Source organism: Megascapheus bottae, chromosome 3, assembly GCF_031878675.1.
Source record: "Megascapheus bottae isolate mThoBot1 chromosome 3, mThoBot2.hap1, whole genome shotgun sequence".
Lineage (NCBI taxonomy): Eukaryota > Metazoa > Chordata > Mammalia > Rodentia > Geomyidae > Megascapheus > Megascapheus bottae.
The window spans coordinates 45,545,704-45,572,941 of record NC_143511.1 but is presented as its reverse complement, the minus strand read 5'-3'; the positions used below and the strand labels follow the sequence as shown (position 1 = coordinate 45,572,941).

Here is a 27,238-nt window from a genome sequence, read left to right as displayed (position 1 = left end):
CTTGGGGCTTGAACTCTGGGGCCTGGGTGTGGTTCCTGAGCTCTTCAGCTCTACTATTTGAGCCACCATGGCACTACTTCTGGTTTTCTGGTGATTAATTGGAGTTGAGACTCTCACAGACTTTTCTTTTATGCCCAGGCTGGCTTTGAACTGCAATCCTCAGATCTCAGCTTCCAGAGTAGCTAGGATTACAGGTGTGAGCCACTAGAGCCTAGTTTAGTCCATGAGAATCTTATCTCCAATAACCACGAGAAAACCAAAAGTATAACTTTGGCTCAAAGTGGTGGAACACTAATGTTGAGCAGAAAAGCTCAGCAACAGTGCCCAGACCCTGAGTCCAAGCTACACAACCAACAACAACCAAAAGCCCAGGGACCATGCTCCAGCCCCAGGACTGGCACCAAAAAAAAAAAAGAAAAGAAAAAGAAAGAAAAACTTAGAATATTGTAAACCTGTGTGGAAATTTAACAGTGAAATCTCCCTTCTCGGTATGACATAAGGTAATTATTTTTAAATTTTTATCTATAAGAAAATGTAAGTGGGGCTGGGAGTTTGGCCACTCTACTGAGTGCTTGCCTAGCATGCACAAAGACCCAGGTTTGATTCCTCAATACCACATGTATATAAAAAAAAGAAGTGGTACTGAGGCTCAAGTGGTAGAGCTCTAGCTTTGAGAAAGTCCAAGTACCATGCTCAGGCCCTGAGTTCAAGCTCAGGACTGGCCAAAAAAAGAAAGAAAGAAAAGGTAGGGCCGGGAGTTTGGCCTACTGGTTCAAGTGCTTGCCTAGCATGCACAAAGACCGGGGTTCGATTCCTCAGTGCCCCACATACATAGCAAAAAGCTGGAAGTGGTGCTGAGGCTCAAGTGGTAGAGCTCTAGCCTTGAGAAAGTCCGCTCAGGCCCTGAGCTCAAGCCCAGGACTGGCAGAAAAAAAAAAAGAAAAAGAAAATGTAAGTAGCCAGGTACTGGGAGCTCATGCCTGTAATCCTAGCTACATAGGAGGTTGAGGCTGAGATCTGAGAATGCGGTTCAAAGCCAGCCCAGGCATGAAAGGATAGTCCATGAGACTTCTTATCTCCAATCAACCACCAGAAAACACAAAGTGGCTCTCAAGTAGTAGGGCAGTAGCCTTGAGCTGAAGAGCTCAGGGATAGCACCCAGGCCCAGGGTTCAAGCCCCATAACCCACAGACCAACAAGAGAAAGAAAGAAAAAGAAAGAGAGAGGGGGGGGAAGAGAGAGGGAGGGAGGGAAAGAGAGGAGAGAAAGAAAGAAGAAAGAGAAAAGAAGAGAGAGGGAAGGAAGGGAGGGAGGAAGAGAGAGAAGGAGAGAGAGAAAGACAGAGAGAGTGAGGAAAAAGAAAGAAAGAAAGGAAGGAAGGAAGGAAGGAAGGAAGGAAGGAAGGAAGGAAGGAAGGAAGGAAGGAAGGAAGGAAGAAAAAAAGGAAAAGAAAGGAATGAGAACATGTAAGTAATGGTCCAATAAGAGAAAACAATAGGTGCAAAGAAGTTGAATGAAGGGGAGAAGGGGGAAATGAGTCTTGATTTTATTTTTTATCGGTAATGGAAAGACAACATATACTAAACTAAGAATATGTCTGTGATACTATGAGAATATGAAAAAGATAACTTTCAGCTGAGCATGGTGGCACACACCTGCAATCACAACTATTCCAGAGGCTAAGGCAGTCAGATCACAACTTTGAGACCAGTCTGGACAACTTATCAAGGCTGTCTAAAAATAAGGGGAAAAGGACCAGGTATTGTAGCTTATTGATAGTGCACTTACCTTGCATGTGTGAGATCCAATGTTCAGTTCCTAATGGGAGTAAAGGAGAGGAGAAGGGAAGAGGAAAAGTAGAAGGCAAGGCATGCAGCTTCTACATTCAGTTGCCTAATGTTATATATTATTTTTATTTGTATACTTGTGAGTGACTTAGTTATAATTAACTCTTCTTGAGTCATTTTAGTGTCAAAGATGTTATCAGGGTTTTCCTGTTCTCTAGAGTTTATTTATTCTAGAATATTTCTTTATACTCATTAGCAAAGCAATGTAAGTTTGGGATTTTGACACTGACTTGATGTATTTAATGGTGAGAATACCATTCCAACTCTTCTACTTCTATTTTTTAAGTTAGCTGGAATCAGGAAGACTATGTACATACTCATCTGCTTCAGATATCCAGTAACAGAATCCTACAATGAAGATTGTAGCTAAAAGGCCCCTAACAATGGAGTACAGTTCAAGTGGTAGCTTGCCTACGAAGCATGAGGCCTTGGATTCAATCCCCAGAACTGGGTTGTGGGGAGACTTGTCCTTTGCCCACAAACATGAGAAAAAATGATACATTTGAAAATTTTTCCCCAATTTATGTAAAGAATAAAAATAGAGTGGGGCTGACAGTTTGGCCTAATGGTAGAATACTAGCCCAACATGCACAAAGACCCGGATTCGATTCCTTAGTACCACATACATAGAAAATGCCAGCAGTTGTGCTATGGCTCAAGTGGTAGAGCCTTACCCTTGAAAAAGTCCAAACACAGTGCTCAGGCCCTGAGTTCAAGCCCCAGGATTGGAAAAAAAACTTCAAAATTTCTTCAGAAAATATAAACAGTTCTGGAATAGTAGAGAAAGGATTACCAAAACATTATTTTTCTCCATGAAAGCAACTCTGACAAAAACTATCAAAGTCATATTTTTCCCATCTGGAAATAACTGAAGGCTTCTAGTAAGTTAAGAAGCAAGTTTTAGGGAAATAAACTGCATGTAGGTAAGAATAATGATAATTGTGACATTTTAACGTACTAATTCCTATTTCTCTTCTACCCAACTCTTTTATTTCCCTTTCTTCCCTCACCTCTCAGTGATAGAAAAGTTGGAATTCAAGGCTTCGCACTGACTTATCTCGTTTGTTCACTCAGCTGCCTGGGCCTGCTCACTCAACTGGTATACTATCTACCACTTGAGTCACTTCTAAAGCTGTTAGCTGGTTAATTAGAGATGGTATCTCAAGTTTCCTTCTACCTAGCCTGGCTTTGTACCTTGCTTCACCAAGTCTCAGCCTCCTGAGAAGCTAGAAGTACAGACATGAGCCACAGATACTCAGAAAAACACCAAAATGAGGTATTATTTCACACTAAGATGGCAATGATCAAAAAAATTTTCCAGTGTCGTTTTTCTAGATGTTAGAGATAAAAGTTTCAGGTTCTTTTATGCCCAGGCTGGCTTTGAACCTTGATCCTCACATCTCAGCCTCCTGAGGAGCTAGGATTACAGGCGTGAGGCATGGCACCAACATTCTGACCTAATTCTAAACCAGCAGAGCTAGCTGTTTTGGGAAAACAGTAAATTCCAAACAACTCCCTGTACGGAAACCACCCCCAGCTCCAGGTTAAGACTGACCAATACGATATCCTGACCAGCTGCCCTGAAATTTGACATGTATCCCCTAGCACAAACCACATGCTCTAACTAATCAATTTAGAAAACATTAACCTTTGAGCTAGCCAATCACTTTTATCCAGATACCTTCCTGCCACTAGCTGCACATATCAATTTTGAGTATTGTTTTATGATTTCCCTGCTGTGTGTTATGATTTGCTCAAACTTGTGACAATGCTTGGAAAGTTCCCAAAACCCTATAAAAACCCTGTACAATAGGAAGTCGGGGCTCTCAACTCAGATCTGCTGCATTGGTGACGGTTGATAGCCCAGGCTCAAGCTTGCAATAAAACTCTCATGTGCTTTAAAAATAATAATAATAATAACATAACAACACTAAAAACAAAACAGTTCTTGGATTCCAGACCTATAATTCTAGATGCTCAGGAGGCTGATCTGAGGATCATATTTGGAACCTAGCGAGGGCAGACAAATCTGAGAAACTTCTATCTTTAATTAATCAACTAAAAGCTGGAAGTGGAGGTATGGCTCAAATAGTAAAGTCTTAACAGTGAATAGGGGAAAAAAAAGAGCATGAGACATTAAGTCCATACACAGTACAATTTTTTTAATAAAATCATTTTTTTTTTGTCAGTTGTAGAGCTTGAACTCTGGGCCTGGGCACTATCTCTCCCCAAGCTCTTCAGCTAAAGGTTACTGCCCTACCCCTTCAGCCACAACACCACTTCTGGTTTTCTAGTGATTAATTGGAGATAAGAGTCTCACGGTCTTTTAGTCTTTTAGTGCCCGGGCTGGCTTTGACCCAGAATCCTTAGACTTAGATATCAACCTCCTAAGTAACTCAGATTATAGGCATGAGCCACCATACCTGGTAAAATCAATCCTTTTAAGCCATCAGTTTCCCCCACTACTAGCTTTTTCTATGTATGTGGTACTGAGGAATCAAACCTGAGTCTTCGTGCATGCTAGGCAAGCACTCTACCACTAGGTCAAACTCCCGGCCCTCTGCAGTATATTTTAAAGTCAAGTAGGGTAATGTCTCCTTGTTTTATTCTCCTTACTCAGGTACTTTAAAGTTCTGTGTGTGTGTGTGTGTGTGTGTGTGCGTTTTCTTGTTCCATAAAAATTTTAGGATTACTTTTTTTTTTGCTTAGTTTTATGAAGAATGTCATTGACATTTTGATAAAGATTTCACTAAATCTATAGATCAGTTAGTTTCTTAATATTATATATATATATATACTAAACACATATCTACATAAATAGAAATGTTGGATATTCATGGAAACACTTTAAAATTTAAACCTGGAAAGAACTTAAATCCCAGTTAGTCAGTAATGGTTAAATTAGTTATAATATGTTAACATTTATATTTACTATAAAACACATTACTGAGCCTTGAGAAAGTCCAAGGACAGTGCTCAGGCCCTGAGCTCAAGCCCAGGACTGGCAAAAAAATAAATAAATAAATAAATAAATAAAAATAAAAATAAAAAAACACATTACTGAACTACATCTATTTATTAGCTGTGATAAATCTCAAAAATTATAAATTGGACAAACATGCATACTGGGTAATATCTGTATTATCATACAGTATATAAATGAAACAAATTGTTAAAATAATATGATTATTGTCGAAAGTAAATACACAGCTGGGTGGTGATGGCTCATGCCTGTAATCCTAGCTACTTAAAGAGTTTGAAATCTGAGGACTGCAGTTCAAACAGCCCAGGCAGAAAAGTCCCCATGAGATTCCAATTAACCACTCAAAAACCAGAAGTAGGGGCCGGGAGTTTGGCCTAGTGGTTAAAGTGCTTGCCTAGCATGCATGAAGACCCAGGTTCGATTCCTCGTACCACATATAGAAAAAAAAGCCAGAAGTGGTGCTGAGGCTCAAAGTGGTAGAGCTCTAGCCTTGAGAAAGTCCAAGGACAGTGCTCAGGCCCTGAGCTCAAGCCCAGGACTGGCAAAAAAAAAAACAAACCAGAAGTAGTACTGTGGACTCAAGTGGTAGAGCACTAGCCTTGAGCACAAAGCAGCTCAGGAACAGCATCCAGGCCCTCAGTTCAAGTCCCTAGACTACTGACAAAAAAAAAGTAAGCATACAGAAACTAAATATCAAATGCAAATCATGTTGAGGAAGTTGATAGTAGTATGATAAAAATTGATTAAAATAGCTAGTCTCCAATGATACAACACTGAAGCAAATCCAGCAAAAACTAACATGATGTAGGTGGGAGGTACTAATAATATTAATGGTATTAGTTGGTTATAATGGGTATTTTTCATAGTAGCTTCTAAAATTTTTATATATTGAAGTGGTCATGTTTATGATTTTATCACTATAAAATCACTGTGTGTTATTACACACAGAAGATTCTTTACTTATGACCCATAGGAAGTTAATTTTAACATTTTGTCATAGTATTTATTTTCTAATCAAACCAAAAAACTACCAGATAACTAGTGTGAAATACAAAGAGTTGGCATTACAAAGAGTTAGCATGTGAACATGCACACCACAATAAAATCCACATTACAGGCACCTGAATGTGGGCTCATGCCTATTATAATCCTATATACTCAAGAGGCCTAGACAGAAAGATTCTGAATTGAAGACCAGCCAGATCAAAATTAGCAAGACTTTATGTCAGAAACAAACTATAACAATACGGTCATGGCTCAAGTGGTAGTGTTTATGTCCATGCACAAGGCCATAGGCTCAAATTCTCTGTATCATAAAAGAAAACAGAAGAAAAAATTACACTATATTTGCAATTTATGTTTCTTCTTTGTGCCACTAGAGGGAGGTGTTGAATTTAAAACATTTTAAATGACACCTGTTTTTTGAGCTGACATTTAACATCAGATGAAACCACATTGTACTGATATGAAATAAACTTGTTTTTTCATACTCCAAAAACAGAGGGCAAAAAGGATGAATCTCTATATGAACTTATATAAACAACATTTCTGAAATATAAAATATAGTTCCTAATTGCAAAGCATTTTAATTATAAAAATATACTTGGAAAAATTTCAGAGTTACAGTATTCCTTTCTAACTCATAAAACCTATCAAAATAATTAATTAAAATTTCAATATAAGCTGGGATGGTGGCTCATGCCTGTAATCCTAGCTACTCAGGAGGCTGAGATGTAAGGATTGTGGTTCAAAGTCAGCCCAGGCACTAAAGTCCATGAGACTCTTATCCCCAATTAACCACTAGAAAACCAGAAGTAGTGCTGTGGCTCCAGGAGTAGGGTGGTAGCCTTGATTGAGCTGAAGAACTCAAGGACAGCACCAGGCCCAGAGTTCAAGCCCCAGGAACAACAACAAAAAAATTCCTCAATATAAGGGCTGGGAGTATGGCCTAGTGGTAGAATGCTTGCTTAGCATGCATAAAGCCCTGGGTTCAGTTCCTCAGTACCACATAGATAGAAAACAGCAGAAGTGGTGCTGTGGCTCAAGCAGTAGAGTGCTAGCCTTGAGAAAGTCCAAGAACAGTACCCAAGTCTTGAGTTCAAGCCCCAGGACTAGCAAAAAGTTAGCAAGATCCTAGCCTTAGTCAATAATCTGGGTGTGCTGATGCTCACCTGCCATGGCAGCTAAGTGGAAGGCACAAATAAAAAAGTAGAAGGGTCACACAATTTGCATGGCCAGTGCATGCAAAACAATGAGAAACAATTGTCTAAAAAATTTTTTTGCCAGTCCTGGGGCTTGAACTCAGGGCCTGAGCATTGTCCTAGGGCTTTCTCAAGGCCAGGGCTCTACCACAGCACCATTTCCAGCTTCTTTTTTCTATGTATGTTTGTACCAAGGAACTGAACCAGGGTCTTTGGGCACTCTACCACTAGGCCCAACTCCCCACCCCAAGAGAAAGAATCTTAAGATTGAAGGTTGGGCCAGGAATTTGGTCTAGTGGTAGAGTGTTTACCTTGCATGCATGAAGACCTGGGTTCAGTTCCTCCATACCACATACAAAGAAAAGCTGGAAGTGGGAGCCAGGAGTGTAGCCTAGTGGTAGAGTGCTCGCCTAGCATGCCTGAAGCCCTGGGTTCCATTCCTTGGTACCACATATACAGAAAAGGCCAGAAATGGTGCTGTGGCTCAAGTGGCAAAGCACTAGCCTTGAACAGAAAGTGTCCAAGAACAATGCCCAGGCCCTGAGTTCAAGCCCCAGGACTGGGTGAAAGAAAGAAAGAAGAGAGAGAGAGAGAGAGAGAGAGAGAGAGAGAGAGAGAGAGAGAGGGAGGGAGGGAGGGAGGGAGGGAGGGAGGGAGGGAGGGAGGGAGGGAGAGGGAGAGGGAGAGGGAGGGAGGGAGGGAGGGAGAGAGGGAGGGAAGGAAAAAGAAAGAAAGAAAAAGAAAGAAAGAAATGCTGGAAGTGGTGCTGTTGCTCAAGTGGCAGAGCGCTAGCCTTGAGGAAATAGCCCAAGGACAGTGCTCAGGCCCTGAGTTCAAGCCCCAGGGCTGGAAAAAGAAAAAGATTGAAGGTAAGAGTATTATGGATTCTGTTGCCTGGGCTGGCTTCAGTCTTGAGATCTCAGTCTCCTAAGTAACTAGAATTTACAGGCATGAGCCACTGGCTCCAGCTAGTGTTTGTTTTGGTATTGAACTCAGGTCCTCACACAAAAAGCCAAAGGGGACTGGTAGTATAGTTCAAGTGGCAGAATATCTGGCTAGCAAGATTTTTAATTCAAATTCCAATACAAAAAGAAAAAAAAAAAGTTGGTTGCTGTATCAACTGGTACAATATATGTCATTCCCATTGTAATTATAAAACTATAAGCTTGCTGACAAGACAAGTATACCCCTAAGCATTACACAAGAGAACTACCTACCACCTATAGAACCACTCAAAGAAAAACAGAGAAGTAAATAGAAAAACTGATTTTTTTGTTGTTGTTGCTGGGTTTTGTTTGTTTTTGGTGTACTACGTTTGGGGTTGTTTTAGTTTGGGGCTTGAACTTAAGGTGCCTGGGTACTGTCCATTGGTTTTTTTTCTGCTCAAGACAGGCATTCTGTCACTTGAACTATGAGCTCAGCTTTTTGATGATTAAATGAAGGAAGGAGACTCATAGGTTCTCTTGCCTTGCTAGCTTAGAACCTAAATTTTCAGGCCTCAGCCTCCAATATGTACATGACAAATGAATTAACAGAATAAGACATGAAGCAGGTGCAGGTGGCTTATGCCTGTGGAAATTCAGAGGATCACAATTCAAAGCCAGCCCAAGCATGAAAGGAAAGTCCGTGAGACTCTTATCTCCAGTTAACCACCAGAAAACCAGAAGTGGCTCTGTGGTTCACGTGGAAGACTGCTAGCCTTGAGCTGAAGAGCTCAGGGATTACTGTCCAGACTTTAAAAAAAAAAAATCACTAGATACAAAAATATTGTTGAGACTTTGGTCTAGTGGTAGAATGCTTGCCTAGCATGCATGAAGGCCCGGGTTCCATTCGTTGGTACCACATACATGGAAAAAGCCAAAAGTGGTGCTGTGGCTCAAATGGTAGAGCTCTAACCTTGAGAAAGCCCAAAGACAGGAGTGCTCAGGCCCTGAGTATAAGCCCTAAGACTGACAAAAAAAAAAAAAAAGTCTAACAGCTAGGCACAGTGGCTCATGCCTGTAATCCTAACTACTCAGGAGGCTGAGATCTGAGAATAGCAGTTAAAGTAAGCAAAAAAAAACCAGGAGACTCTTATCTCCAATTAACACTAAAAAATAGGAAATGGGGCTGTAGCTCCAGAGGTAGGGGAGTAGCATTGAGATGAAGAGCTCAGGGACAGTGCACAGGCCCATAATTCAAGCCCTATAACCCACAAAAAAATATTGAAGCATATACTTTTCTGTAAATATATTAATACATGCTTATGCAACCTTAAAGAGTGGCATTAGAAGAAAATGGGGAAAAAATCTTTGTTTTAAATTTCCCTAAATTAAAAAAAGTTTTATAACAAACACATTATAATTTTATTTCTAGTTAAAAAACAACTTTCCAAATAATTTTAGAAGATGTTTCCAATTTGGAAAAAAAATAAAAAGCAACACCAATGCCAGACATTTTCTATGCCATTTGCTAATAAGACACCATGACACTACATATGCATGCTTTTTACTGCCCGTGACCACATTTCTTGAACACTTCTTTTCCATGTAACTTCTACTTGGCTGTCCCTAGATCCCCAGATCTTTAACATATCATACTGTCTACAGAGGTACATACCTGGTCTGTAAACTATTTTCTGCCCACCTCTCATTCTTTTCTTTCTTTAGTTTATGGTATTTCTTTCCTTTTCTTTCTTTTTTTGTTGAGACTTCTGTTTTCTGTTTTTGAATTTAATTTTATTGTCAGGATGAGGTACAGAGGAGTTACATATATAAGGTAGTGGGTATATTTCTTGTCAAACATTGTTACCCCCTCTCACTTTTTTCTCCCTCTTTCCCTTCCTCCCCAACTCCCCCCCTTTCAAGTTGTAAAGTTCATTTCAAATATATTGTCTTGTGAGTATCGTTGTTGCATTGGTTTACCCTTTGTCCTTTATCTTACCATTTTGTTGTTCCCCTTCCCTTCCCTAATTCAAATAAAGGTATATAAAATATGCCAGGTACAGAAATCAGATACAATGACAGCAGGGGATAAACCATAGGATAAAGAAATAAGAAATAACTTCACATTGCCATATCTTAGAGTTCATTTCTCTTAGCCTAATCTTTTATGGTCACATGTACATAGCTATTGAGCTACTGTGATCCTTTGCTAGGAAGACTTCCATTCTTTAAATACATCACTCTTATAGCACAAACAAAGCATTTACATTTCAAGTTCTTTTTACAAAACATGTATGCCATTTTAAAGAATATTGTTGAGAACATGATCTAAAATACCTATCAGAGTTCAAAAGTAATAATATTTTCACTGTAGATTCTACAAGAAATCACAAATGCCCTCTAAAGCACTAGATCAATAACTACATACATATTCCATAGTTAGCCAATGAATAAAGAAAATATAACTTTATTTCCCAAATGAGTTGTTAAATTTTGGAAGTACAATTAATACTAAAAACATATACATTCATCCCTTTGGCCAGGGACTGCACCCAGGCTTCCCTGAGTTAAAGCCCCAAGACTGGCCAAAATGCTTTGCTTCACTTCTACTGACTGAATTATGCACTGACATGAACTGAAAATATGACAAAAGGAAAAAATGGTAGTTTAAACATAAAGCTTTACAACTGCCTGCACCACACTGCCTATAGCATAATCATGGCAAATCATTTGTAGTCTCAAAGGTCACACTGCAATCACAATTCAAAGACAAATGAATTTTAAAATGTAGTGCTAACTTTTAAATACAAATTTTTAATATTTTCAAGGTCAACATAAGTACTTCATTCTAAAATTATCATGGCTTTAATTTGCTTTGAAATTTCATTAATACTACAGATAAAGAGAATTCTTCTTATCAAAAGATGTCACAGGTGGGGTGGGGGGAGGGAAATGGGGACAAAAACATAAGAAGGGGGGCCGGGAGTTTGGCTTAGTGGTAGAGTGCTTGCCTAGCATGCACAAAGACCTGGGTTCGATTCCTCAGTACCACATACATAGAAAAACGGTGCTGAGGCTCAAGTGGTAGAGCTCTAGCCTGAGAAAGTTCAAGGACAGTGCTCAGACCCTGAGTCCAAGCCCAGGACTGGCAAAAAAAAAAAAAAAAAAAAAAGAAGGGGTATCAATATATGAGAAGTAATGCACTTACTATCTGGTGAAGGTAACTATAAGCCCTCTATGCATTCCCTTCATAATAAAAAATAAAATAAGATAAAAGAGAAGTCATAGATTTTTTATGTTAAAGATGCTTCCTGTAATATTTATTTTTTATTGTAATGTATAGACGGGTTACAGTTATATTCGCCAGATAGTAGGTACATTATTTCTCATACATTGATACCCCTTCTCATGTTTTTGTCCCCATTTCCCTCCCCCAACCCCCTCCCAATCATCTTGTTTTCCCCCCTTCCCTTTCCTATTCCAAATAAACGTATGTACAATATACCAGGTAACAAAGTCAGATACAGTAACAATATGAGATTAACCAAAGGGAAAAAATAGAGAAGAGAAATAACATAGTACATTAAGAACAACAATCACACAAGATAAAACTCTTGTTTCCATATCCTGGAGATCCTTTCATTTAGCCTCAGCCTATAAGAAGAGGTCATAGGTTTTAAGAAATGAGGTAACTCTACCAAGAATTTGCATAGTATTTTCGAGAAGTATACCTCGTGGAGCTCTCTAATTCCTCTGAACGAAAAGGGCTATGGAATTAAACTGAGTTTTTTGTTTGTTTTATTTTTTTTTTTTCTGTTTAGAATGGGCATGAATTCTAAAGCCCAGATGAGAGAAATAGTATAATAGCTTTGTCTGTTAACTACAGAGTTTCATTAAGGATTTTTTTTTTTTTTTTGCCAGTCCTGGGCTTATGCTCAGGGCCGGAGCACTGTCCCTGGATTTTCTCAAGGCTACCACTTGAGCCACAGCACCACTTCTGGCTTTTTGCTATGTATGTGGTACTGAGGAATTGAACCCGAGTCTTCGTGTATGCTAGGCAAGCACTCTACCATCAGGCCAAACTCCCGGCCCCTCATTAAGGATTTTTTAAATTTATTTAAAAACATGAATTCCCGGGCCGGGAGTTTGGCCTAGTGGTTAAAGTGCTTGCCTAGCATGCATGAAAACCCAGGTTCGATTCCTCGGTACCACATACATAGAAAAAAGCCGGAAGTGGTGCTGAGGCTCAAGTGGTAGACCTCTAGCCTTGAGAAAGTCCAAGGACAGTGCTCAGGCCCTGAGCTCAAGCCCACGACTGGCAAAAAAAAAAAAAAAAAAAAAAAAAAGGCCGGGAGTTTGGCCTAGTGGTTAAAGTGCTTGCCTAGCATGCATGAAGACCGGGGTTCGATTCCTTGGTACCACATATATAGAAAAAGCTGGAAGTCGTTCTGAGGCTCAAGTGGTAGAGCTCTAGCCTTGAGAAAGTCCAAGGACAGTGCTCAGGCCCTGAGCTCAAGCCCAGGACTGGCAAAAAAAAAAAAAAAAAAAACATGAATTCCCGGGGGTGGGGGGAGGGAAATGGGGACCAAGACATGAGAAAGGGTATCAATGTATGTGAAATAATGCACCTTCTATCTGGTGAATATAATGTAATCTTTCTATTAATTGCAATAAAAATATATGCAAAAAAAGAACAAACTGCTTATATCCTGGTGGCCAGGAGGTAAAGAAAGGCACTAGAATCTCGATATTTCTTTTGTAGACATGCCGCTGATGACCAAATTTTCTTCCACTAGATTCTACCTCCTGTAAGATTTCACTAGCTTCCAATAGCACCATCTACTGGGAATCAGACCTTTACCAGATGAGCCTCTGGGCAATACTTAAGAGTCTAAGCCATAACAGGCCTCAATGTGTGAAAGTTAGGTCATTGGGACATGTCCTTAAAAAGATATTGGGACCCCAACACTTTTTTCTCTCCCTTCTTTCCCCTCCCTTCTTTTCTCCTCTCTCCTTCTCCCTTCTCCCTCCTTTCTTTCCTCTTTCTCTCCTTTTCTCTTTCTTCCACCTTCTATCTTTTCTGATTTTTCTCCTGTTCCTCTCTCTTCTCCTCATCTGTCCTTTCCTTCCTCTTCTCCTCCCTCCTCTCCTCCATCCTGCTACTCTCTTTTTGGCCCATCCCCTCTCCTTCCTTCTTCTACTCCACTCCCTTACCTCTCTCTTCCATCTGGGTAAGAAGGGGGTAGCTTTTCTCTGCCAGTATTCCTTCCCATGATATTGTGTCTCTAAACAGCCTCTAAAGTAATGAAACCAAGCAACTATAAACTGAATTCCCTGAAACCATTAGCCAGGGTAAATTTTTCCTCCTTTTAAATTGATTTTCTTAGTTATTTTTTAAATGATGAAAAGCTGACAAACACATGAGTTTAGGCATAGTATTATCCACTTGTGATACCACATTAGCAATGAAAAAAAAATCGCAGATTTGGATTTTGCAGATTTTGAAAACTTTGGGCCTCATCTAGACTATGGAAGCAATAGTAATAATCATAAGGGTAAAGATGATAACACAGTGTGGTATATGTATATTCAATGAGTCAAGCATATATTATTTAGTACTGTATTTCTAATAATTATTCTTATTTTTCCACTGTAACTGAGGTCTTCTACAAAACAGAAGTAAATATCTTCAAATGCAAAAAAAAAATATGAATTCCCTTACAGAGCTACACAAAGAGCGCTCTATCTGATACCAAAACTTAATTGTAGGTTATAAAACTAAACTCACCAATAACCAGTAGGGAGAAACTTTTCCTCTATCCCTGAAGCTGCTTTAAAACAAACTTGTTTTTTTTTTTTATTATCAGAGTAATAAAAGGGTCCCAGTTACATTTGCCAGGTAGTGGGTGCATTACTTCTCACACATTGAAACAAACTTTATAAAACCCTCAGCCTAATTTTAATTATGTTCTAAAATCTAAGTGCCAGTAATTATATATAGAGATTCCCTTCTTGAATACATTTTGTTAAACACATCATTTGAAATATGAGGTAAAAATCAATGTTAATAAATTCTTTAATAAAAAAATTTAAAATATAAAATGAGGTGATAATTTCTTAACCTTGGTTTACAAAAAGAAAAATAGTTTTCTTTTGTTAATAGAAAAAAAACACAAGAAACAGAAAAGCAAAGTTCTAAAACAGTTACCAAATATAACACAATTTATCTTATAAAAATCAATGAAATAAGATTGTGGTAGCAGGGGAGGGAAATGGGTACCAAGACATGTGAAAGGGTATCAATGTATGTGAATTAATGCACCTTCTATCTGGCAAATATCATGTAACCCTTTTACTAATTACAATAAAAAAAAAGATTGTGGTAGCAGTAATCACAGAGCAGATTCCCTGACTCTTCCCCACTATACCATAATTAAAGATTGACATGTAATTTTAAATTCTTTCTGGTACTCCATAACTTAAGGTAGGTAGAACTACATGTTTCATTAGGGATTTATAGAACTGACCAGGAAAACAAACCAAAACCACATCACATTTTTTTTTTGGTCAGTACTGGGGCCTGAACTCTGGGACTACATGCTATTTTTTAGCTTTTTTTTCCTCAAGGCCAGAGCTCTACCACTTGAGCCACAGCTCCACATCCAGCTTGTTTTGTACTTTGTAGAGACGGTGGCTGAGGCCTAGAATCCTAAGCTAAGATCTGAGAATCTCTGTTGGGAGCCAGTCCAGGTAGGAAAGTCTGTGAGACTCTTATCTCCAAATAGCCACCAGAAACCTGGAAGTAGAGCTGTGGCTCAAAGTGATAGAGCATTTACCTTGAGCAAAAAATGCTGCCCTGAGGTAAAGCCCCAAGACTGGCCAAAAAAAAAGTCTTATGGACTTTCCTGGCCAGGTGGCCAGGTGGCCAGAGCACTGGTGGCCCTTGTCAGTCACATATTTTAAATATAGGTCTCTCATCCTACTTTATAAGTTCAGATCTCTGGCTCTATGTCAAAAAACATACTCAGCAAAAAGCAGGGCTGAGGGAGTGGCTCATTTGCTGCAGAGTTAGCCAAGCAAGCAAGCCCCTGAAGGCACATGTAAGTACCCTCCCCTCAAAAAATTATTTAGATAGATATTTTCATTCTTGTAAAAATGGGTATCTTTGACATTTATATAAAAGCTACTTCATTGTTTTGTGTGTAAAAATTACATAGAGACGGGGCCAGGACTGGCCTAATGGTAGAGTGCTTGCCTAGCATGCACGAAGACCCGGGTTCAATTCCTTGGTACCACATGCATAGAAAAAAGCCAGAAGTGGTGCTGAGGCTCAAGTGATAGAGCTCTAGCCTTGAGAAAGTCCAAGGACAGGGCTCAGGCTCTGAGGTCAAGGCCAGGACTGGTTAAAAAAAAAAAAATTACATAGAGACGTAATGTCTTTTCACAAAATAACTAATAGAAAACATGACTAAAATTTATTTGAAATATTTTTGGTAATACTGAAATTTGAACTCAGAACTCTGTACTTGCTCTACCACTTGTACCATGCCCCAGTCCTAACTTTAAATTAATTGGTTTGTTGATATATATATATATATATATATATATTTTTTTTTTTTTTTTGCCGGTTCTGAGCTTGAGCCCAGATCCTTCGCTTTGGTATCAGTACCAAATTTTAAAAAAGGAATTGAAATGCCACTATACTATATGATTTCTACTACCCAAGACTCTCCTATTCTATTTATTTACCCTATTAAACACTACTATTAGTCTCCCTCTGAAACAGAAAAACACAATGCCAACTGCATGAGGATCCTTTTTTAAAAATGTAATGAAGCGGGCTGGGAGTTTGGCTTAGTGATAGAGTGCTTGCCTAGCATGCTCGAAGACCCAGGTTTGATTCCTGAGTACCACATACATAGAAAAAAGCCGGAAGTAGTGCTGAGGCTCAAGTGGTAGAGCTCTAGCCTTGAGAAAGCCCAAGGACAGTGCTCAGGCCCTGAGCCCAAGCCTAGGACTTGGCAAAAAACAAAAACAACAAAAAACAAACAAACAAAAAAAAACATGCAATGAAGCCAGGTGCTGAAGGCTCATCTCTGTAATCCTACTCAGTAGGCTGAGATCTGAGCATGATTCAAAGCCAGTCTAGGCATGAAAGTCCATGAAATTCTTCCAATAAACTATTCAAAAAGCCCATTGTGAAATTGTGGTTCAAATGGTAGAGTGCTAAACTTGAACAAAAAAGCTCAGAGACAGAACTTAGACCCTGAGTTCAAGCCCCAGAACTATCACACACAAACAGACACACACCAAAAAGCAATGGAAGTTATTCAGTTTTAATAGTCATACTATCTACTTTCAATAGTTGTCCTATTTTCAGGCAAAATGATCTTCTAGAGATCAAAACAAGGAATTATTTTTCATTTGGGTATTATCAAATTATTCTAGTATCATTCTAACATTATAATTACTAAAAAGACATTGAAGGAACTGATTTTTTAAAATACCTGTACTATAAATTGTAATTCTCTTCTTTCTGCTTCCCATTGTTCTGCTTGTAATCTATACTCCTCCAATGCTGTCTCCCTGATATGAGACTCCATATCATTCTTCTCTTGCTGATGTGTTTCCAATGCTTCCTTTATACAAATAAAATCTTGCTTTACTTTTACAAGAAAGGCTATCTTCCATCCTTCATCCCAATGTAAACGTGCATAAAGCTATCCTTACCTAAAGACAAATTAAAAAAAAAAACTCAGAATTCAACTTCTGTAGATTTTTAGTAACATTAAAATCTTAATAAACTATTGTTTTGATAATAATGATAGTTTGACCATTCAGAACATAAATCCAAAAAAAAAGAAGTTAGGGTTACTTATTTATTTTAAGCACATAATATATACTTGTGCTGTAGACACATGTGAATTCTCTGAAAAACTCAACCTTAGATAACATTATATGATAAAGAGAGACAGAAATTAGATTCCAGTAAATACAGAAATCTCTAAACCTGAACAAATTTAGATTATCTCTGATAATTTATATGAATTTGGCAGAAAACAATGCATTCCAAATGGGAAAGCCAAGTACAATGATTTACTCTTGTAATTCCCAGCTATTTAGAGGCAGGGGGAGCACAGCTTCAGGCCAAGAGATAAAAATAAAAAAGCAGGGGCCGGGAGTTTGGCCTAGTGGTTAAAGTGCTTGCCTAGCATACATGAAGAACCGGGTTCGATTCCTCGGTACCACATATAGAAAAAAAGCCAGAAGTGGTGCTGAGGCTCAAGAGGTAGAGCTCTAGCCTTGAGAAAGTCCAAGGACAGTGCTCAGGCCCTGAGCTCAAGCCTAGGACTGGCAAAAAAAAATAAATAAATAAAAAATAAAAATAAAAATAAAAAAGCAAATAACATCCAGGGTTCACTCTTGTGATCCTAACTATACAGGAGTATTAAGTAGGAGGGCTAGGATCCATGCCCTGGCCAGGGCAAAAAATCATAAAAATAGGTAAAGCAGCTGAGACCCAAGTGTCACATGCCTATAATCATCATTACTCAGTAGGCTGAGATCTGAGGAGGAGGATTTTGTGCAATAAGTTAATGTAAGAAAATTCATAAACACTAAAAGTTTGAAAACACAAATTTTAAGTTTAGACTAGTTAATTTCTAGTTCGAGAGATAACAGGTATTTTTATACAGCTTTTCCTATGTGTGCCACATTTAGGAGTCAGTATAGAATTACTGAGAGTTTGGAGCCAGCTTGGGCTCCACAGAAAAATTATGTCTCAAAAAATATTCTTTACAAGTTCAAGGTAGAGGCTGAGAGTTTGGCCTAGAGGTAGAGTGCTTGCCTAGCATGCATGAAGCCCGGGTTTTGATACCTTGATACCACATACACAGAAAATGCCAGAAGTTGCACTGTGGCTCAAGTGTTAGAGTGACAGCTTTGAGGAAAAGCCCAAGGACAGTGCTCAGGCCCTGAGTCCAAGCCCCCGGACTGGGAAAAACAAATGGATTACTAACAAAGCGGAACTCAAACAAAAATAATGCTAACAAAATCTGGGACCCCTGGTACAATGGCTTTTATATCTGCTAAACAATCTTATAAAATAATTTTGTAGTGAGATACATTTCACTAAAACCATTTTCAGAATACAGAATTATTTATGCTATAGATATATACAGAAAAGAACTCTTACATCTTTTTTATTTACTATTAATTCACAAACATACATGTAGGCAATTCAAAAATCTAACTTCTAAGGGGCTGACAACTTCAACTCTATACCTGTAAATACTTTAAGAAGTGAAAAAACAATAGCAAAAACAAGCAAAGTACCAGTGGCTCATGCATATAATCCTAGCTACTCGGGAGGCTGAAGTCTGAGGATCATAGTTTGAAGCCAACCTAGACACGAAAGTACTTAAGACTTTTATCCCCAATTAATCACTAAAAAATCCAGCAGTGGGGCCAGGAGTTTGGCCTAGTGATAAAGTGCTTGCCTAGCATGCACAAAGACCAAGGTTCGATTCTCCGGTACCACATACATAGGAAATCAAAGCTAGAAATGGTACTGAGGCTCAAGTGCTAGAGCTCTAACCTTGAGAAAAAAAAAAAGAACCCAAGGACAGGTTCTGAGTCCAAGCCCAGGACTGGCACCAAAAAAAAAAAAAAAATTCAGCAGTGCAGCTGTGGCTCAAGTAATAGAATGAATGCTAACATTATATAAAAAGCTCAAGGACAGCACCCAGGCCCTGAGTTCAAACCCCACAATGGCATTACAAAAATAAGAACAAGTGTAGGCTCAGAATAATTTTAATAAAAGTTAAATACATTATACTTTATGAGTCTTTGTAAAATGTGTTCTATATAGAAAATGAAGCTTATATAAAATTCCGTATTTCATTTTTACAATATGCACAGCACACATAAGTGTTTTCCTTTGTTTTTTGCTATGCCCAGTTGAACATGGTACACAAGCACCATACATACTACCAAGCTACAATATAAGCCTTGTTTTTTGTTGTTGTTGTTTTGTTTTTTGTTTGTTAGTCCTGGGGCTTGAACTCCAGGTCTGGGTACTGTCCCTGAGCTCTTCGGCTCAAGGCTAATGCTCTACCACTTGAGCCACAGTGCCACTTCTGGTTTTCTGGTGGTTACTTGGAGATAAGAGTTTCTCGTTCTTTAGTGTCCAGGCTGGCTTTGAACCATGATTCTCAGATCTCAGCCTCCTGAGTAGCTAGGATTACAAGTATGACCACTAACACCCAACAAGCTTATTTTCACCATATAAGGGGCTGGGTCTTAGAGTCAGGTTCTAGATTGCAGCCCCAAGCCTCTGTAGTTTAGGGTTGTTCTGTTTCATCATCTTTTGTTTTTGCCAATCCTGGAACTTGAACTCAGGGCCTGAGCACTGTCCTTGGGCTTTCTCAGGGCTAGTGCTCTGCCACTTGAACCACAGCACCACTTCTGGTTTTTTTCTATGTATGTGGTTCCAGGTAATCAAATCCAGGGTTTCATGCATGCTAGGCAAGCACTCGACACTAGACAACACTCTCAGTCCGCTGTTTTCTTTTTAATTATGATCAAAGATCTCAAATTGCTTTTCATAAACATCATACACATTAATACACTACTGAAGCATATTATAAGAGACCATAAAAATGCCACTAAAACGGAAAACAGAGAAAGAAAAAGAAAGAAGTTATCTAGTGATATCTTCAATATACAATATATCTCTATTATATATAGAAAATTTTCTTCATAAAAAATTTTACCTGAAGAGTTTTTTCTAGTTTGCTTTTCTCCTTCATAAGTGCATCATATTCTCGATTACAATTTTGAATTATACTGTCTCTTTCCTCCAAATCATGTTCAAATTTTCTACATTCTTCTTTCCATTTCTGCTGTGAAGTATGAAATGCTTTCTCAATATCATTTGCTTTTCCTTGAAGTTCTGAATTCTGAGCTATTAAAGATATAACAGAATAGGTATATTTATAACCATGAGTTATGTAACAAAGAATCTGAAAACCTAAGCTTCATAGCAAATTTTACTAAGACAAACCAATTCTTTCAGTATGCTCTTGAAAAGTTCACTTCCCCAGACCAATCTCACTCACTCTTTTCTCAGAAAAAGATGATTTTGCTACAAAACAGTATAGCATATTCTTTTTTCATATATTTTTATTGTAATTAATAGAAGGGTTACATAATATTTGCCAGATAGATGGTGCATTAGTTCCCATACATTGATACCCTTTCACATGTCTTGGTCCCCATTTCCCTCCCCTCAACCCCCAGAGAAGACATGCTCAAATTTAGATGCACCTCACTTTTTCTCCTTTTCAAGGAAAAAATAATGTTTCTTAAGACTATGAAACATGGAGCAACTTTTTTGAAAGACTAAAAGGTATTATACATTTTGGTAACTAAATTTTAGAAACAAACTAGTTATAACACACCTTACACAAGAGACGGTCGGTCACAAAACTGAGGCTAGAAAACACTGTTCCAGTACATAAGACATGCTGTTTACTCAAACAAAATGAGATGCTACTCATTTTTACCCTATTATTAGATCAACAGTAACCAACACTTCTCAACATACTGCTACTGATGCTCTCATGCTCTCAGTCAGCATCTAGAAAATAAGGACAGGCTTCCTGAGATGACCCTCGTCCTGGTTAAAAGTTTAATTCTTTGATTACCTCAGTGAGTAAAAACATCTCCAAGTTATGTTGCTGTGAAATTAAATGAAGAAATATATGTACAAAGATGTTTGTTAAACAAAATAAACAACAAAAAATCAACTGAGCCAGTGGCTCACACCTGTATTCCTAGTTACTCCGGCTGAGATCTGAGGATTATGGTTCAAAGCCAGCCAGGGCAGACAAAATGGTGAGACTCTTATCTCCAACTAAACACCACAAAACCAGAAGTGGCACTGTGGCTCAAAGTGAGAGAGCACAAGTCTTGAGCAAATGAGTTCAGGGACATAGTTTCAAGCTCCACAACAGATAAAAAAAAAAAATCAATTGTTAGTAGTATCCTTTTTTTTGTGGGGGGGGGGGGGCCGGGAGGTTGTTGGTTGTGGGACTTGAACTCTGGGCTTGGGCGCTGTCCCTGAGTCTTTAGCTCAAGACCATCACTCTACCACTTGAGCCACAGGGCCACTTCCCAGTAGTATCATTTTAAAATCTTATTTCTGTACTGAATAGATCATACATAAGATTCAAAATTCAAAAGTATAAGAGATATAAAACAATATATGGAGGACCGGGAGAGTAGCCTAATGGTAGAATGCTCACTTAGTATGCAGGAAGCCCGGGGTTCAATTCCTCGGTACTACATACACACACAAAAAAGTGGGAAGTAATACAGTGGCTCAAGTGGCTGGGTGCTACCCTTGAGCAAAAAGTGTCCAAGGACAGTGCTCAGGCCCTGAGTTCAAGCCCCAGGACTGGCAACACACACACACACACACACACACACGGAAACATTCTCCCTCCCACAGGTGTTATCTCAAAAAAAAAATGCCATCTTGTGGTCTACAATTTAATGTTGAAGTCATTTTGATTACCTGATCTTTTGTACTTGACCTATTTCTCTTCCCCTTTTCTTTGAACCTTAAAACCTTCTCTCTGTGTATATCTCTGAAATTGCAGAAGAAAGACTACTGAGTCTTCAGGTGGGTCTTTTTCCAGAGGGGTGATCATTCAATGAGCCAGTTCAACCTTCCAATTCATATCCTTTAGTTCTGAAGTATTCAGTAACCTTACTGATGGTTTGTCTATTTTCTCTTTTACTAGATATTTTCATTATTTCTATTATTCATATTGATCCTCAGGTTTTCTATCTGTTCTCTCTTATTTTCCTGTCTTTCACACTGATTTCTAGAACATTTCTTCCACCTTCATCCTCAACATCATAATTTTTAAAAAATAATCTAAAGTAAATAAATACTCACATAATTGCCAGGTTTTATCCACACTTAGAAAAGTACATTGATCAAAGGCCAGTTAATGAACCAAACTCTTCCTTTAATTCTATACAAATATGCACAATGCTATAGAATAGTGTTACAACCCTAAATGTTAAAATAAATAGAAATATTCTTACCACAAAGTTTTTCTTGGATCCTCTGGGCTTCAGCCAATCGTTCTTCAGCAGCTCGTCTTCCGAGACCAGCTTCCTTTCTAGCAACAGCCAGATCATATTCCAGACTTTGTCGTAATGCTTCTCCTTTTTCAACCTCAGACCGTAGCTTGGCAATCTGGCTCTCACAGCTTGACAACTAAAAACAAATTTGTAAGCTTCAGAAATAATATTAAAGTATGTCTCTAAGATATTGAGATCATGTACTTAAACAGTTAAATGTCTGAGAAAAATTTGATTCCATACATTTGAAAGAATTTATAAGACTTTAACCTAGTGGTAGAGTGCTTGCCTAGCATGCATGAAGACCGGGGTTCGATTCCTCAATACCACATAGAAAAAAGCCGGAAGTGGTGCTGAGGCTCAAGTGGTAGAGCTCTAGCCTTGAGAAAGCCCAAGGACAGTGCTCAGGCTCTGAGCTCAAGCCCAGGACTGGCAAAAAAAAAAAAAAAAAAAGAATTTACAAATTTGTATTTTCTGAAACACTAGAAATATTATTATATCATATGACATTCAATAGTTTCTTGTTTGGGGTGGAGGGTGAACACCTCTTAAAGCCAGGAACCTATAGTTCATGCCTATAATCCTAGCTATCCAGAGCTACTCTATCCAGAAGACAAAGGCTCAATCAAAGCCATCCCAGAAAAGTCTACAAGACTTCCATCTCCAAAATAAGTAGCTAAAAGCATGGCTAGAGGTATGGTCAAGCAGTAGAATAGGTATGGTTCAAATAGTAGAATACCAGTAAATAAGCAAGCCTACCCAAAAATATCTAAACTCTCATATGAATTTGTTATACAAAGAAAAAAATTTTAATTTTTAATGACACATAAGTAATTAAAACTTATTTTCTCTAATTCTACTCTGTAAACATAATCAAAAAACAAACTGCATCAAAATATATTTAATAAACATTGTCTATATTATTTTGTTGATCATTACAAAACATAAAGTATTGACAGTGGCAGGGTTGGGAGTTTGGCCTAGTGGTAGAGTGCTTGCCTAGCATGCATGAAGCTCTGGTTCAATTCCTTGGTACTACATACATGGAAAAAGCCAGAAGTGGTACTGTGGCTCAAGTGGCAGAGCGACAGCCTTGAGCAAAAAATGTCCAAGGACAGTGCCCAGGCCCTGAGTTCAAGCCCCAGGACTGGCAAAAAAAAAAAAAAAAGTAATAACAGTGGCAACTGCAGAAATCTTAACAAACCACCAATATGTGACCCTACATTAACTATTATGACAAAAATAGGTCAGCAAGAACTAGATGATTTATGAGGTCCTTTTTCATTCTACAATTATGATTGATCTAATCAATGATTCATATTAAATATATATGTGGTAAATACAGTGAAAGACACAAACCAAATGTTACAGAACTACTGATTCAAGAAATTAAATACTACAGAAAGGTATACAGTTTCACTTTTATAAGAGTGCCTCAGAAGATCCAGTTAAACTACTATATCAGACTATGATCTCTCTATCAAATACAGAAAAGACAAAAAAAGCTGGATAGAAGTGGTTCCTACCTATAATCTTAACTACTCAAGAAACTGGTTTTAAGCCTGTCTGGGCAGGAAAGCCTGCAAGATTCTTACCTCCAATTAACTACCAAAAAAGCTAGTAGTGGAGTTGTGGCTAAAGTAGTAAAATACTAGCCTTGAGCAAAATGTCTCAAGGACAGTGCCTAACCCTAATTTCAAGCCCCAGGAGCAATACTAAAAGAAAAAGAAAAAAAAAAGGTCCGGGAGTTTGGCCCAGTGGTAGAGTGCTTGCCTAGTATGCACGAAGACCCAGGTTCAATTCCTTGGTACCCATACATAGAAAAAGCCAAAAGTGGTACTGTGACTCAAGTGGTAGAGCACTAGCCTTGAAGAAAGCCCAAGGACAGTGCTCAGGATCTGAGTTTAAGCCCCAGGACTTAAAATAAAAATAAAAAATAAATAAATAAAAATTTTAAAAAATAAAGGAATGGAAACACAAAGGGGCTTCTGAAGAACACATCAGAAATTACTACTGGGAGCTATTAATATGTATGCACCAGTAACTACATTTTTTTATTCACATATAAAAAAAACCAATGAGGTTTTTGGAGGTATGGCTCAATGACAGAGCAATTGTACAGCACATACAAGGTCCTAAATTTAATACCCACCACAAGAACAAAAGAAATGGGAAGGAGAAAGAAAAAAATAATAACTGCTGATACAGAAATTTACAAATGTCCATTAGCAGTAAAAGAAAAAAGAATAGGGGCCAGGAGTTTGGCCTAGTGGTAGAGTGTTTGCCTAGCATGCACGAAGACCCGGGTTTGATTCCTTTGTACCACATAAGTAGAAAAAAAAGCCAGAAGTGGTGCTGAGGCTCAAGTGGTGAAGCTCTAGCCTTGAGAAAGTCCAAGGACAGTGCTCAGGCCCTGAGCTCAAGCCCAGAACTGGCAAAAAAAAGAAAAAGAAAAAGAAAAAGAAAAAAGAACATCTGAGTGCCGGTGGGTCATGCCTGATATGCTAGCTTCTTAGGAGGCTGAGATCTAAGGATCACAGTTCAAAGTCTGTCCAGGCACTAAAGTCTATGAAACTCTTATCTCCAAGTAACCACTAGAAAACCAAAAGGGTGCTAGGGCTCAAGGGACAGGATGGTAGCCTTGAGCTGAAGAGCTCAGGACAACACTCAGGCCCAGAGTTCAAGCCTCACAACTGACCAAAAAAAAAAAAGTCACATTAAATATTTTAAAAAAGAAAGAAAAAGAAAAAAATAAAATACTAAATCACCAAAATCACAAGGCAACTCTAATGTTTTATTTCAGATTCATTCTGTTCCTCCCTACCCATTCCTTCACCTCTCATAATACTAAAGTAGTATTACACTGGATCCTCAGTTATGTCAGTTATTTACCTGTTTGCTTCATATACATCCAAATCTTTTTCCAATTTTCTCTACACAAGCATTCTCCCTATGTTTTCAGGTTGTAAATAATTCTAAATAGTTTCTGATCTCTACAAACAGTTTTGACTGTATAGGTTGCTTTAATATACACTATATGTTTCTTTGGATCTTCGAGTACCTATCTATCAATACCCTCTACTGATGTCTGATGAAGTTAGCTGGTATGGCTTCCATTTTTGTGATAGAACATTCAATAATAATAGTTATATCTTGGAATCACAAATGATCTCAAGATGGGTGTTTGATAATGGGTAGCTAATTTAGTTGAGCCTATCGCAAATATCTTGCAGCAAGAAAGAGAAAACTAGTAATCAACAATATCTCAGTAGGATCACACTTATTTCAATTATAATGCAAAGCTATGTAGGATCAAATGCCATTTGAAAACAAATAGTTGGAAAATGAAGTAGAAAAGCAACTAACTTTTATGGCATTATCTTTACAAAATGTCTAAAGTACAAGAATTTATAAAAAAAAAAAAAAAAGAAAGAAAGAAAGAAAGATCTCAGGGATTTGGAAACTCGGATCAAGATAGCTAAAAAGTCAGGAATCAGTGCTCAGACCCTGAGTTCTAGCCCCAGGACTGGCGAAAGAAAAAAGAAAAATCTAAAAACTGTGAACCCCAGTCCTCTCCAGAATATGCTTACCAAACCCTCCTCCTTGAAGTAATTAGCCTTCTACTATTTAAAGACATAATCAGTCATGGGCTGCGAGTGTGGCCTAGTGGTAGAATGCTCGCCTAGTATGCACAGAGCCCTGAGTTTGATTCCTTGGTACTATATACATAGAAAAAGCCAGAAGTGGCACTGTGGCTCAAGTGGCAGAGTACTAGCCTTAAGCAAAAAGTATACAAGAACAGTGCCCAGGCCCTGAGTCCAAGCCCCAGCAATAGCCAAAAAAAAAAAAAAGGAAAGAAAAAAAAGATTTAGTCATCACCACACCAGAAGCAGCTGATTTACAAGCATATCTCCAAAATCCACCTGCACTGCTACCATCAAAACCTGATTCAAATCTGTTTCTATAGAAAAGAAAGAAAGAAAGAAAGAAAGAAAGAGAGAAAGAAAGGATTATACAACAAAAAAAATTGCATTCTTACTAATTTTGTATTAGCAATGGCCTGAAGAACATGTGTAAGAGTGAGTGGATTTAATAAAGCAGCTGTAACAATCTGTTTAGATTGGTAACTTCAAACTGAATTCAACATTGGCATTTAATAAGGTCTAAATACCAGTATTTTCATGATGCCTGACAAACTGGATAAATAACTAGCCAAGCCGAGTGCCAGTGGCTCATGACTGTAATTCTAGCAATTTAAGAGGCTGAGATCTGAGAATTGCAGTTCAAAGCCAGCCCAGATAGAAAAATCCATGAGATTCTTTATCTTCAGTTAACTACCAGAAAACCAGAAGTGGACCTGTGGCTCAAAGTTACAAAGTACTATCTTGAACAAAAATATCTGAGTGAAAATGTCCAGACCCTGAGTTCAAGCCCCATGACCACATAAAAAACTAAAAATAACAAAAAAAAAAAAAAAAAACCTAGTACACAGCTACCCCAACATTTTGGAGGTGCTCTCTGAGATCCCAACTCCAGAAAGTGATGACTGATAAACCAGGTAATGCTGGGCATGGTGACTCATGCCTATAATCCTAGCTACTCAGGAGGCTGAGATCTGAGGATCAAGGTTCAAAGCCAGCCGGGGCACAAAAGATCCTGAGACTCTTACCTCCAATTAACCTCTAGAAAATGGGAAGCAGGGCTTGGCTTAAAGGTAGGGCGGTAGCCTTGAGCTGAAGAGCTCAGGGACAGCACCCAGGCCCAAAGTTCAAGCCCCATGACCCACAAAAATAAAAAAAAAAAGTAGGTAATAATTCTGCAAGACATAAAAGAGCAATGAATTCAACTAATGAACTCATGGTTCTTTTATCACCATCTAAGAAGAAATACAGTAGGATCTTTTCAACGAATAAATCAGCAGGAGAAGCCCATCTTAAGGACTCAGGGAAGGCAAAAGGAAAAGGTGACCTCAAGATTAGAGTAATGCCTAAATCAGCTGAGGTGCATAAACAGAAGCCAAAGAGACTTGCACTCAGGAAGGAAATTCAGAAGTTGGGACAAGGAACCAGGCGCAGTGGCTCCACCTGTAATCCTAGCTACTGAGGAGGCTGAGATCTGAGGATCAAG

At 38.4% G+C, this 27,238-nt stretch overlaps 1 protein-coding gene across 1 annotated transcript in view; it reads right to left on the bottom strand.

The window, feature by feature from the left end:
* Ccdc171 (coiled-coil domain containing 171) overlaps positions 1 to 27,238 on the bottom strand; it is a 304,559-nt gene that overhangs the window by 259,694 nt on the left and 17,627 nt on the right. Inside the window, exons 4-6 of the mRNA XM_090330023.1 lie at positions 22,073 to 22,247; positions 19,729 to 19,919; positions 16,462 to 16,593 (exon numbers count right to left, since the gene is read on the bottom strand). Coding sequence (XP_090186149.1) covers positions 16,462 to 16,593; positions 19,729 to 19,919; positions 22,073 to 22,247 — 498 coding nt within the window. The remainder of the gene's footprint in view (positions 1 to 16,461; positions 16,594 to 19,728; positions 19,920 to 22,072; positions 22,248 to 27,238) is intronic.